This window comes from Urocampus carinirostris, chromosome 14 (genome assembly GCF_059441175.1).
Source record: "Urocampus carinirostris isolate Australia breed hairy pipefish chromosome 14, RoL_Ucar_1.0, whole genome shotgun sequence".
NCBI classification, from domain to species: domain Eukaryota; kingdom Metazoa; phylum Chordata; class Actinopteri; order Syngnathiformes; family Syngnathidae; genus Urocampus; species Urocampus carinirostris.
In genome coordinates this window covers 11,151,745-11,165,737 of record NC_142362.1, presented here as the reverse complement: position 1 = coordinate 11,165,737, position 13,993 = coordinate 11,151,745, and the positions used below count along the sequence as shown (strand labels likewise).

Below are 13,993 nucleotides of genomic sequence, written 5' to 3'. Positions count from 1 at the left end.
CAGTAACGACGTGACATTATTCATATAACTCTGGTAAGAATGTTCTCTATGCTAAACTATCAGCTTTACCCCAAATCACTAAGTCCAATGAAATCTTTATCCTTGGTGTCAATTTTAACGGTAAACAACTCTCCTAACCCGGGAGGTAGACGATAAACTGCTTCCTCATCTATGTTGCGGTCCAGATATAAATTATCAACTCAGTTGTAGAGTGCCATCTTGCGGTTAAGTGTGGAAATGACATGTGAACTGATAAATCGGTAATAAAAGATTAAAACTCACTAAAATAACAATGTGTTTAATATGTTCACGTATAGGTGTAACCAGGGTTGGGTAGGGTTACTTTAACTTGATTACTTTCAATTACTTTTGGATTACTCCAAAACCAAATATGCTAATAAAAGACAAAAGAAACTAAATATGAATAAAATGACTACATTTTGTGCAGGCTTGGGAAGTAACGGAATACATGGAACGGCAAAAATGATGTTGGCAAGCTGTTTGGATTTATTTTCATTTTGTTTCTGTCGCATTTTATGTTAGTTTTGCCGGAGATCAAAGAGATCAAAGCCAGGAGAGAAAGCTTAAGCCACGTGTTGTGAGTCATAATTGTATTCATATTTAGTTTCTTTTGTCTTTTATTAGCATATTTGGTATTGGAGTAATCCAAAAGTAATTGAAAGTCATCAAGTTAAAGTAACCCGACCCAACCCTGGGTGTAACTGAGTTGAAATTTGATTGTTTTGAGTTTTTTTTCATTCTCACAGAATCTGCGTTTTTATTGCATTACTGTTATAACTCTGGTACCGCATTCATTTGTCAAGCCATGTGACTGTCTTTTTCGTTTGGCACTTTATGGGCTTCTGCGCTTGCTGTACCTTCAGCTCTATCACCTCGTGCTGAAGATGATTGCAGTCGTGCACAGACGCCCTGACTTTTGTATTGTTTTGTTTACTGAATGCAGGCAATAAACCGAGTGACTGTGAACCCTTGTGTCACGCATGATTGAGGGTCATTACATAAGTCTCGCCAGGGAGTTGTTGTCACACTGAAAAATAAATCTTACTCTATTGCTTGAACATTATCCTTACTATTGGTGTAAAGTTTCTGGGTTTAATACGTTTTAACTTTAAATAAGATTAGTATAGGTATTTTTTTTTCTTCCTAATCTAGGTACAAAATATTTCTTGAAATTTGCCAAATCATGTAGCATGTCCTTGATATCTTTTTATTCATTTATTTTTGCTCATTTAAAGCTTATTTTTCAATTCCTGAGTAAAAATATTTCTATAAACAAGGAAAATAATCGACCTTAGGCTGGATATAATACTTTTACTTATTTTTGATAGTTTGTCGGAATAAAGGAAGAAAATAATTATTAATAATATTTTTTCAAATTGAGCAAAATAATCTTTTTTTATTTTTTTGTTTTGATTATTTCAAGCATTTTTTTCCATTTTCTATGTAGAACATATTTATTTAAATGAGCAAAACCACAAGATAAAATACTTTTGCTTCTTTTAGGTATTTTGTCCAATGGAGTTAGTGTACAGAATATGCCCCCAGCCGACTCCACTAACTACCAACGGCCATGCTCAGGAAGTGACCAGACTCTCCAGGAGTATAATAAAGATTTGAAACCCTAAAGTTTTCATATGTAATCTAAAGATGAATGATCTGCACTTGTGTGTCATGTTAATCCCAGGTTTTAGTTCACCGGGTGTCAAAGTGAAAATTTGCCTATTATCAACAATTTATAATTATTATAATCAACCAGTTGGAGAACTTTATTTTGGAAAGCAGGAACTCACTGGTGACTAAGACCACACCTCTTGACCAGGACTTCCCTACCTATAAAACCAACATGCAAGCCCCAAACTCTCTCTTGCTTCTGTGCATTATTTGTGTGTCTCTACTATTTTCCTTCCAGACTGATCAATCATTATCCATATCAATAAACTGTCAAATTAATCATTTAAAGCTAAAATTAAGATATGTTAGGAGTATTCTTTCCTTCATGATAAATGTCAGACACAATGCGAGGCTATGTCGAATTAATTTCGATGGGAAACTGTGAGCACTACCTGCTGGCCGAATATTAGCCACTGAATTAGATTATGAATTAAATAAATATAATTCAAAACAATTACTCTTTAGTAGAAAATATTTTTGTAAGATTAGCAAAATGACTGACCCTTTATTAGATAACTTTTTGGATTATTTAAACTTCTTTTTTCATTTCCGTGTAGAAAGTGTTTGGCGAAATGAGCAAAATAATAAACCAGGTGCTAGTTAAAATATTTTTGCTTATTTTAAGTATCTTTTTTATCCAATCCGTGGAGAAAATATTAATTAGGAATAGCAAAATACTGTACCAGGTCTTTGATATCTTTTGTCGTTGTTGCTTCTTTCAATCATTAAAAAAGAAAAAAATCCGGGTAGATGGATGATTTTTCTAATTTTATTTGAGAAACAAGTTAAAAAAAACTTGAAATAAACACTTTTTGTTTGCCAAGGATGATAATTTATGCTCACGTGCACTGTTTATTATTTGGTGTTGCATTTAAAACTTGGAAATGTATTATGTTCTAAGTCCACATGAAGTTAATGTTTGACCAGTGTGATATCTCATATTATACAACTGCAGATATTGCACTGTGTAAAAGAAAAGAGCTTTATGGTTAATTCTCAGAAACTTTCTCTGTGAAATGGATGGATTATCACCCTATGTTTTCAGCTAGAATAGATTCAGAACCACATGACAAAGCCTTGGGTGGTGACATCCTTGCACATTGTGTTGTCTATTGAGCGGATGAACGTATCATTGTCCCATCAGCTGCTTCTCTGATTACGGCTCATATCAAATCACTGCTCACGGGTACTGTATATAAAGTCAAGGAACGCAAGATCTAAATCTTCTTGCTGACACCTCAACGTTGGAAAAGAGATTGACAATGGTAAGTACAATTTAAAAAAACAACAACTTCTTATTAATTGCATGATCACAGGATGCGTGAGAAGAAAGTGCCTTTTGGAAATATGCATTCTCTCCCTGCAGCGTGAATGCATATCAATACACGTAGGCCAAGCTGGGACTCAGATTGGAAATGCATGTTGGGAGCTGTACTGCCTGGAACATGGCATCCAGCCGGACGGCCAAACGTCCGCCGATAAAACAAGCGGCGGTGGAGATGACTCCTTCAATACCTTTTTCAGTGAGACGGGGGCGGGAAAGCATGTCCCAAGAGCCATTTTTGTAGACCTGGAGCCCACTGTCATTGGTCGGTAAACAGGCAGAATTCTAGCGTGAAGAAAATATTAGGCAATGTATTGACAAAAAACGGTTCCGTATTGTTTTCCATTGCAGATGAGGTGCGTACAGGTACCTATCGTCATCTATTCCATCCGGAACAGTTAATAACAGGGAAGGAAGATGCTGCCAATAACTATGCCCGAGGTCACTACACCATTGGCAAGGAAATCATTGATCTGGTTCTGGACAGGACTCGCAAACTGGTGAGACACTTAGTTTATTTGTATAGCGCTTAATCACAAGAGGTCTCAAAGGGCTGCACAGACCAGGGACTATTACAAACTAAAGACTATTTTTACACCATCACCCAGATCGAAAACCTACATGAAGGTAGAATTCCAGCATCATGAAAATAATTAAGGACGAAACAATTCTTCATGGGGGAAACATCAAGTTTGTACTGTATGAGTAACAGAATATATATATATATATATATATATATATATATATATATATATATATATATATATATATATATATTATAAATAAAGATGTTTTATAACACAAAAAAATAGAAAAATAAGTGATGTTCAATTGGCACACTATTTTGCTTTTTTATTTTGAAAATTTTAGAATTTATTTTTTGTGCGATTTGTACAAGAATATCTTCTATTATATGCATTTTGTCAGGACCAGAAAGGAAACAGGACCCACTCGCGTACCATTTCTCACAAGTTCGGTTAGAAAAAAGGGAAAGGGTTGCGCCCACGATCCGGGGATTGCTGGACACAGGAAGCAGGTCTCTCTGAACGCGGGAGTGGGACTTCCGTGGCGAGCGATGGCGGCGTCGAAAACGGGAAAAAAACGGGTCAGTAGAGATGGAAGAGCAAAAGCGATGTCGGAATCGGAAACAAGTCGAAAGCCAGGAGAGGAGAGTAGACGTGGTGGAGATCAAAAACGGATTCTTATTCGGGACGGGAGAACAGACGTGGTTGGGATCAAAACAGGTCGTAATTCAGGACGGGAGAACAGACGTGGTCGAGATCAAAACTGATCGTAGTGGGAGACAAGCAGGAGCAAAAAAACGGGACAGGCAAAAAAAGCGCTTGCCGTGTAAGAACAGATTCGTAGACAGACCAAAAAAAGGGGACTGACAGGACAGAGTTTAGATACTGACAGGGAGCCAATCTGTCAACAAGCTGCAGCTGGCGCCATACGGGCAGGGCCAATTGGGCGCCTTGGCAACTGTGACATATTTATATGTAGTATTATTATTGATGCATGGCATCAATGTATTTTTATAATTACATTTTAAGTTTATTCTTATTTTCATTTATATGAAGTATCTGTATTTTTATCATTTTAAGAATAATCATGAGATTTATTGAACATAAATTTATTTCCATGTATTATAGTTTATTTGGTTATTTTTTTATTTTTGAATATACGATATTTTGTTTTCAACTACTAATTGATTCTTTCTAATTTCATCCAAAGTATTTTCTAAAAATTAGGCAAGATTCTCAGCCATATCACACGTAAGAATGTTTTTACGAACTCCGATAAGTTAATTGCTTAATGCACCAAATAAAAAAGATTTGATATAGTAAAACAAAAACTTTAATGTGAAAAATGAAATCGGACAAGCTTTTTTTTCACTCACTCACTCGCTCACTCACTCACTCACTCACTCACTCAGTCACTCACTCACTCACTCACTCACTCACTCACTCACTCACTCACTCACTCACTCACTCACTCACTCACTCACTCACTCACTCACTCACTCATTCACTCACAGACACAAGAACACAGATACAGATGAACAGCCAAAAACAATGGAGAGTAAATGGGCGTGGAACATAAAAAAAACAAACCTGAAACTGAATGAATTTGCATTCTTATCAATTTAACCTCTGTAATAGATTTTTGGATTGTGACTCTTGGACAGAAGTCATCTTCTTGTGTGCTATTATATTTTCAGGCTGACCAATGCACTGGCTTGCAAGGATTCCTCATCTTCCACTCTTTTGGCGGAGGCACCGGTTCAGGTTTCACCTCCCTCCTTATGGAGCGACTCTCAGTTGATTACGGGAAAAAATCCAAGCTTGAATTTGCAATCTATCCCGCCCCTCAAGTGTCAACTGCAGTGGTAGAACCCTACAATTCCATTCTGACCACCCACACCACCTTGGAGCACTCTGATTGTGCCTTCATGGTGGACAACGAAGCCATCTATGACATCTGTCGTCGGAACCTTGATATCGAAAGGCCAACTTACACTAACTTAAACAGACTTATTGGTCAGATTGTGTCTTCCATCACCGCCTCACTCCGCTTTGACGGAGCCTTGAATGTTGACCTGACGGAATTCCAGACCAATTTAGTGCCCTACCCTCGTATCCACTTCCCTCTGGCAACATACGCTCCAGTCATCTCCGCAGAGAAGGCCTACCATGAGCAGCTCTCAGTGGCCGACATCACAAACACCTGCTTCGAGCCGGCCAACCAGATGGTGAAATGTGATCCCCGTCACGGCAAATACATGGCCTGCTGTCTTCTGTACCGCGGTGATGTCGTGCCTAAAGACGTTAATTCCGCCATCGCTGCCATCAAAACTAAACGCAGCATCCAGTTTGTAGACTGGTGCCCTACTGGTTTCAAAGTAGGCATTAACTACCAGCCTCCAACAGTCGTTCCTGGAGGAGATCTGGCCAAGGTGCAGAGGGCTGTGTGCATGCTGAGCAACACCACCGCCATTGCTGAGGCTTGGGCCCGCCTGGATCACAAGTTTGATCTCATGTATGCCAAGAGGGCCTTTGTGCACTGGTATGTTGGAGAGGGAATGGAGGAAGGAGAGTTTTCAGAGGCTAGAGAGGATATGGCTTGCCTGGAGAAAGATTACGAAGAGGTGGGTTCCGACAACATCGCAGATGACGACGAAGGAGAGGAGTATTGACGCAATTTATGTAGTGTAGTAGTGTCCTGCACAGATATACACTAGTTGATATGATACGTTTATAGTTCCGCAGACATTCAAAATAAGGAGAGAAAATTGTGCATTTGTAACTTGCTGGAAGAACAAGTGCGGACTGTACAAGAAAAACTCTCATGGTTCAGAGTTCTAAATCTGAGCCCTTTCTTTTTCTTAAATTTCCTACATTAAAAAGATCCAATCTACCCTAAAGAGGAAATCAAAGACCAGCAACATTATTAGTCGACTGTGACAATGATATAAACAATGAAGAAAAGTCAAAATAAGAATGATGAGGAATAATACTCAAAATAACAAACTGATATCCTATGCAATTTCCTTTGTATGTGTTCAATATTTAAAACAGAAACACTTAAATCTGTCATGGTAGTCATGGCGCCCAATTGGCCCCGCCCATATGGCGCCAGGTGCGGCTCGTTGACAGATTAGCTTTCCTTCTATTTTAGCTCAGTGCTCTCACTCTCCCTCTGTCAGTCAGCCAACGAACCTCTGCCCCGCGAAACGCGGGTTTTGACTCTTTCCGGCTTCCTGCCTGCATTTCCTGTCCGGTATCGTTCCGGTCTATTTTTGTTCTGTTTATTATTCTCTCCAGTTTTCGTTCCCGTCTCGTTTGTCCTGTTTAATTTCGATATCCTGTTTCGATATCAATCCTGTCATTCCACGCCAGACTGCTGCCTAACGTGCTTGACTCCCCAATTCCCATAAATTAAAAGGCTTGTGTGAGAAACGTCAAGCATTTGGGTTCTCGTCCTGTTCAGGTTCATGACAAAATCAGCCTTTTGTGCAGAATTTCTACATTAGAGAAAAAAATATATAGAACAAGAAATGCAAAAGAGTTACAATTCCCAAGCGTTGTTTAAAAAGTGGCCAAGTCTCTTTTCTCAACTATAGCAGGTAATGTTTGTTCCTGATACAAGATGAGAAACCTACTCCCCCTATTGACTTCCATTGTACTTTAATTCATGTTTGATCCTGTGTAAACTTTGTGTTAAAGATTTTATGAAATTGATTTAAAAAAACAAATAAAAAAGTCATATTGCATTTAACATACATGTGTGTTTAAATGTTTTAATAAATAAGACTTGTATTTAGGCAAATACTTATTTTTCCTCCAAAAGGCAATAAAGCAGGGGTGGGCAAACTTTTTAGGTGGCGGGCTTCAATGGGTTCAAAAGATTGGCAGAGAAGAAGAAAAATGAATTTGTTATAGGGTCTCAAATCCATTACCTTGGCAATGTTGTTTGTTTTTTGGATCCCTTAACCACTAGGGTCGTAGGGGCACCAGTTTATGTGGTGTGTCTTGGGCAAGTACAACCTGCTGGCTCGAATCCCTCTTCAGGCCAACCTTGGCAATACCTAGTTACTTCTTCCGTATCCATATCTGTGTGAATGTAGTTGCAGACAAGTACATGTTATAAAGTTTCATCAAATTGATTTGGAAACCGTTTGAATTATCTATCCATCCATCCATCCATTATTCGCAGCGCACCGCTTATCCTCAGTAGGGTTGCGGGAGTGCTGGAGCCCATCCCAGGTATCTTCGGGCAGTGGGCAGGGGACACCCTGAACTGGTTGCCAGCCAATCGCAGGGCACACAGGGACAGACAATTTGCTCGCTCATTCACACCTAGGGACAATTTGGACCGGCCGATTAACCTAACATGCATGTTTCTGGAATGTGGGAGGAAACCCGAGTGCCCGAAGGAAACCCGCAAGCATGGGGAGAACATGCAAACTTCACACAAGAGATTCAATATCATGACCTCAGAACTGTGCCGCACACGCGCTAACCACTGCTCCGCCGTGTTGCCCCCCCCCCTTTGAATTAAAGTAAACATATATTTGTTCCTCATTTGAGCACTAAATTGATATTACACATTGAAAAACTGAAAATGATTTAGGGCTAGGTAAAAAGTTTTTTGTATATTTTCACATGAAAATCATGACAGAAAAATGCTTCAAGAAAAATACATTTTTATAGAGACACTCAAGACAAGAGTGGCACCAAAACAACAATTTTATTAATCAGATATTTTTCAACATAAATTATCATCATATATTTACTTATTAAAAAGGCTGGCAGACCTCTAGGCTGTAGTTTGCACACTCCTGCCCTAAAGTCAAACTCATCATATGACTAAATAGTCATAAAATTGTGATTTTTTGGGGGGTTGAAACTTGCAAAGAGATCCTTTCATTGTGCAGTGTCAGAGTTTCTTTTGTGTACCACCCCCTCACGTATACATCACATGTGGAATGTAAGTTATGAAAGAGTCCAATGTCAGTTATAAACCATTCAGCTGTGACAAGGCGAGCTCCGGGGCGAGAGAATAACTGACCGACTTACTTAGTGTCTTCTGTTATTTATCAAGATCAGGGGTGACAAACAGGCAGCCCGCGGGCCGGATAAGGCCCGCTAAGGGATTGAATCCGGCCTGCGAGACGTTTAGAGAAGCGCAAGAGAAAAATGAGCTGCAGGTTGAAATATGTCCACTTGATGTTGCCAAAAGCATGTGCCTCTCACAAACGCTGTACTTTTTCTCTCTTTCTCTCTCTTTCTCACTTTCTCTCTCTCTCTCTTAGTCCCTTTCACTCCCTCTCTCTTTGTTCCTCTTTGTCTCTTTCTCTCTGTCTTTTTACCTTCTTTTGCTCTGTCTTTTGTCATTTTCTCTCCCTTTTCTCTCTTTCTCTCTCTTGCCTTCTTCATCTTTCTTTCGCTCCTTCACTTTTCTCTCCTTCTCTCATTCTATTTCTCTCTGGATTTTGTTCTTTCTCGCTCTTTCTTTCCCCCCTCTTTCAATATTTCTCTCTTTATCATTTTTCTTTTTCATGCTCTTTTTCTCTCGCTCTCTCTTTCTCCCTTTCTGTTTCCTTATCTAACCCTCTCTATTTTTGTCCCCCCTCTACTTCTCTTGTTTCTTTCTCTCTCATTTTCTTTCTCTCTAATCTACTAGTCCGGCCCCCGAGAAAACGTTTGTTCTATTGTGTGGCCCCCGAGTTAAAATGAGCTTGACACCCCTGATCTAGATCATCCTGCAGTCAACAAGTGAATGTCTGGATGTAACTCTACTGTAGCAGAGAGAGAAAAATCTATAAATGAACAATGAATTAGTGTCCCTCTTTTTACATATTGCAGGAGGTTCTGGTCCCTATTAATCAAAGTCAACGAGGGATTCAAGTATTTTTCCCGTTCTTTAATGTTGTTGACCAACTTACTTCGTGAATAATTTGTTTGTTATTATGAATCACCTGTCCAACTCTGTCTCTGCCTCACAATGTTATCTTTTTAACCAACAAACACATACACACACAAACACATACACACACATTTTTTTCCTGGTATTTTTTATTATTTAAGTGAAAAACATATATTTATAAAACATCGATGAGAGTGATATTACATGCGTGGTTGTGGTTTTCTTTAATTGTAGGATGTAAATGGTGAAAGTAAGAAGAGGGCTGTTTCAAATGACAATGCCAACCCTTCTATACATCCATCATCTGCACTGCTCATCCTCAGTAGGGTCACGGGGTGCGGGAGCTTTTCCCAGGTATCTTCGGGCAGTGGACAGGATACACCCTGAACTGGTTGCCAGCCAGTCGAAGGGCACACAGAGACAACCGACTCACTCGTTCATTCACACCTAGGGACAATTTGGATCGGTCAATTAACCTGACATGCATGTTTTTAGAATGTGGGAGGAAACCCACGCAAACACTGGGAGAACAGGCAAATTCGGTGCAGGAAAGCTGGTAGCTGCATTCAAACCCATGACCTTAGAACTGTGCCACGGACACTCAAACCACTCATCTGCAGTGCCGCTCCAAATGTCAACCCAAACTCCAAAAATGATGAAAGAGGAAGATTATTCGAGCGCGTCTGAGAATTTCACGTACTTGCACCGCAACAAAAGGAGCTGCTATGGCAATGATTATCTTCTTGTTTTTTTTTTACCTCACTGTGAATGTGTGAACCTGGAGTGTCATGCCCAATTTAGTTGTCACAATATGTTAAGTTTGTAACAATGACAAAGGTATATTCTATTCTATTCTATTCTATTCTCATCTCATCAGCTGTACCGCTTATCCTCATTAGGGTCGCAGGGGGGCTGGAGCCCATCCCAGCCATCTCTGGGCAGTGGGCAGGGGACACCCTGAACTGGTTGCCAGCCAATCGCAGTCTATTCTATTCTATTCTATTCTATTCTATTCTATTCTATTCTATTCTATATATGGTGTGGCTCTCTCTCTCAAAATGTTTTTTTAAATATTTTTGCTCTTATGCCTCTTTGGGGTCAAAAAGGTTCCCGAACCCCATAACATCGAATTTTAGTTAAGTGACATTTGTTAAACCCCCTACTCCCTTTTCCCACCAATGAGCATTGCAGCTGTTACCGGAAGTTCCCTGCGCGCGCACACGAACCTCACCCCTTCCCACCCTCCTCCCGTCTATATAAACTTTGACCATCCCCCCTCCTCCGTACTTCGCCTTGTCTCTGAATCATCCCCGTTGGTCAAAAGACAAGCAGTCAAAAATGGTGAGTGACCTGTTCGCTTCCGGCCCAATGTCGCATTACTGTCAATTTTACATAATAAAAAACCTGATTTGATTTATATAACTCTCTATTTAGTGACGTTTTCATAGTTGAGTTTGGGATGACAATTAACGTTTCGTAAATGTATACCTATATTTTAGTTCGCCGACTTTTAAAGTTTGTTAAAGTCTCTATTTGGGTTCTAAACTCAAACAACTAATTTGAATGTTTTATGGTTGTTAACTGTTTTGGAAATATATTAAAAGTGTTTTGGGGGAGGTGATGGAGGCGTCGACGTGGTCGTTCCGGGTAACGGGACTAGGAGTGGTCCATCGTCACAAGTTTTGTCTCCGCCATTTTTTTCCACCCAATCCTTCTTCGGTGCTTTTTCCTCCTTTTCTATTTTTTTTTTCCTTAAAGGGAAAGGTTCAACCCTGCCATGACGCAGCACTATTTGCAGCTGGGGAAGGGAGAGGCCACTAAAAGAGAACCTCCTTCCCACATTTTCGTTTGACAACTTTTTAACTTCTTCACCTTGGCAAAAGATGTAGTTGCTTTAATCGACCCACTTCAGATCATGTTAAGGTTTGGGACTTTAAAGAAAGAAATTCAATCTTTAAGGCTTTATTTGGCAATTCATGAATCAAGTCTCTATCACATATACTAAAATACTTTTATTGCAGTCCAAATATGTTAGTTGAACATTAGTTCAATACAATCACTGGGGAAAAAGTCTAATCTGGTTAATCCCCTGTCAGGAAAATGTTGCGCTCTATTTTCCAAAGTAAAGGCAAAATGCTGTAGGCACCGAAACTCTAAAATAAGCCTACCAAGAACTCCAAATCTCCTGGTTTGAGGAGAAGGCACACCCTAATGAGAAGCCTGACCAAATGTACTGTTGAAGGCACATTATATTATGTTTATTCCAACACATTTGGGTCAAATCAAAATGCAACTCCAAGTACTGTACTAAAACCTTCAATGTGCATTAAGGGGGAAAACTTTTCCTCACCCAGCAGTCGGTAAAGCCAAATAAACACTCGGGCACGCACACAAAAGATTAAAGGGACAGTCAATTATTGAGTGTCTCATCGTGTCAAGAAAGTCATTAGAAATGGCTTTAATTGGCAAAAACCCTGAACTATTATAAATGTGCATTCTTTTAAATTTTCATTTTATATACTCCAAAGTAGGGGCGGGGGGGTCACTGTGATATTTTTGTGCATTTTTAACATTCGTTTTCAGTTTCACGACATCCTTTTTTAATAAATGTTGACCTAATTGGAATGTGTTTTAATTTAAATGGTGTAAAGACTTGGATATTATCCAAGCCAAAGGGTATCATAACTTAAACAGATATTTATAAAGAAGTTTTGTATCATCAATTAGTTGTCTAATGCTCACAATGGGCATGCTTGTGAAGCTTTTAACCTACCTAAAGGGTCAGTGTATCTAATGGCTGTCAAATGTATTTTTAAGTAATGCATATTTTCTTCCACACAGCGTGAGTGTATTTCTATGCATGTCGGCCAAGCCGGAGCCCAAATGGGCAATGCCTGTTGGGAGCTGTACTGCCTGGAGCATGGCATCCAGCCAGATGGTCAAATGCCCTCTGACAAGACGATCGGGGGAGGCGATGACTCATTCAATACCTTCTTCAGTGAGACCGGAGCTGGGAAACATGTACCAAGGGCAATCTTTGTTGATCTGGAGCCTACCGTCATTGGTGAGTAACCATTGTGTTCCCTTGAAGTATTTATGTCTTTGTTTATTTAATCAAATATTATTTTATTTTCTATTCTGCAGATGAGGTGCGTACAGGTATCTATCGCCAGTTGTTCCACCCAGAACAATTGATCACCGGCAAGGAAGATGCAGCCAATAACTATGCCCGGGGGCACTACACTATTGGCAAGGAGATCATAGACCTTGTCCTAGACAGGACTCGTAAATTGGTACGTACCAGTATAAAATCTGAAACGTTTTTTTTTTTTTTTTTTTTTTGCGGATATTTTGGACTTTCTTTGTAATTCTAGGCTGACCAATGCACTGGCTTGCAAGGATTCCTGATCTTTCATTCCTTTGGAGGTGGTACCGGCTCCGGTTTCACCTCCCTCCTCATGGAGAGATTGTCCGTAGATTACGGAAAGAAGTCAAAACTCGAATTTGCAGTCTACCCCGCCCCTCAAGTGTCCACTGCAGTGGTGGAGCCTTACAATTCCATCCTGACCACTCACACCACCCTCGAGCACTCTGATTGCGCCTTCATGGTGGACAATGAAGCAATCTACGACATCTGCCGCAGAAACCTTGATATTGAAAGGCCAACTTACACTAACCTGAACAGGCTGATTGGCCAGATCGTGTCTTCCATCACCGCCTCTCTCCGCTTTGATGGTGCCTTGAATGTTGACCTGACAGAGTTCCAGACCAATTTGGTGCCCTACCCTCGTATCCATTTCCCTCTAGCCACCTACGCCCCTGTTATTTCCGCAGAGAAGGCTTACCATGAGCAACTGTCTGTTGCCGACATCACCAATGCTTGCTTTGAGCCAAACAACCAAATGGTCAAGTGTGACCCCCGACACGGTAAATACATGGCCTGCTGTCTTCTGTACCGCGGTGATGTCGTGCCTAAAGACGTTAATTCCGCCATCGCTGCCATCAAAACCAAACGCAGCATCCAGTTTGTAGACTGGTGCCCTACTGGTTTCAAAGTAGGCATCAACTACCAGCCTCCAACAGTCGTTCCTGGAGGAGACCTGGCCAAGGTGCAGAGGGCCGTGTGCATGCTGAGCAACACCACCGCCATTGCCGAGGCCTGGGCCCGCCTGGATCACAAGTTTGATCTCATGTATGCCAAGAGGGCCTTTGTGCACTGGTATGTTGGAGAGGGAATGGAGGAAGGAGAGTTCTCGGAGGCTAGAGAGGATATGGCAGCCCTGGAGAAGGATTATGAAGAGGTCGGCACTGACAGCATTGGGGAAGATGACGAGGAAGGAGAAGAGTATTGAGCAGTGAAGCTGCCTGGTCTTTGAAGTTGCAGTACACGTTCTAAAATGTCTGCGATCCTGTTGCACAGTTAATAAAGAGTTTTAAAGCACTTCAATTTTTGACTCTACTGTTTTTCATGAAAGGGAGCGTGTCAAGTGTTCACATTTTGCATGATAACTCGTGATAAGCTTAAAGGCTTAACCTCATTTTTTTTCT

The 13,993-nt window shown here is 40.4% G+C and overlaps 2 protein-coding genes across 2 annotated transcripts; both read left to right on the top strand.

Annotated features, from left to right (window-relative positions):
* The first annotated feature begins 78 nt into the window (after window positions 1-78).
* LOC148352627 (tubulin alpha chain-like) lies at window positions 79-6,247 on the top strand. Its single transcript, XM_088352355.1, has 4 exons — window positions 79-105; window positions 3,059-3,281; window positions 3,368-3,516; window positions 5,238-6,247. Exons 1-4 carry the CDS (start codon window positions 88-90, stop codon window positions 6,210-6,212), a joined length of 1,365 nt encoding a protein of 454 aa, XP_088208481.1. The 5' UTR covers window positions 79-87; the 3' UTR covers window positions 6,213-6,247.
* A 4,436-nt stretch (window positions 6,248-10,683) lies between these two features.
* LOC148352626 (tubulin alpha chain) lies at window positions 10,684-13,892 on the top strand. The gene is made up of 4 exons (XM_088353597.1): window positions 10,684-10,786; window positions 12,287-12,509; window positions 12,590-12,738; window positions 12,820-13,892. The coding sequence occupies exons 1-4, from the start codon at window positions 10,784-10,786 to the stop codon at window positions 13,795-13,797; spliced, it is 1,353 nt and encodes a 450-aa protein (XP_088209723.1). The 5' UTR covers window positions 10,684-10,783; the 3' UTR covers window positions 13,798-13,892.
* Window positions 13,893-13,993: the final 101 nt, after the last annotated feature.

Excerpts from the sequence above, each read along its gene's own strand:
- LOC148352627 (XM_088352355.1), top strand. Across the intron at positions 3,282-3,367 it reads CCTGGAGCCCACTGTCATTG|ATGAGGTGCGTACAGGTACC; the intron begins GTCGGTAAACAG and ends TTTCCATTGCAG. Across the intron at positions 3,517-5,237 it reads TGGACAGGACTCGCAAACTG|GCTGACCAATGCACTGGCTT; the intron begins GTGAGACACTTA and ends TTATATTTTCAG.
- LOC148352626 (XM_088353597.1), top strand. Across the intron at positions 12,510-12,589 it reads TCTGGAGCCTACCGTCATTG|ATGAGGTGCGTACAGGTATC; the intron begins GTGAGTAACCAT and ends TCTATTCTGCAG. Across the intron at positions 12,739-12,819 it reads TAGACAGGACTCGTAAATTG|GCTGACCAATGCACTGGCTT; the intron begins GTACGTACCAGT and ends TTGTAATTCTAG.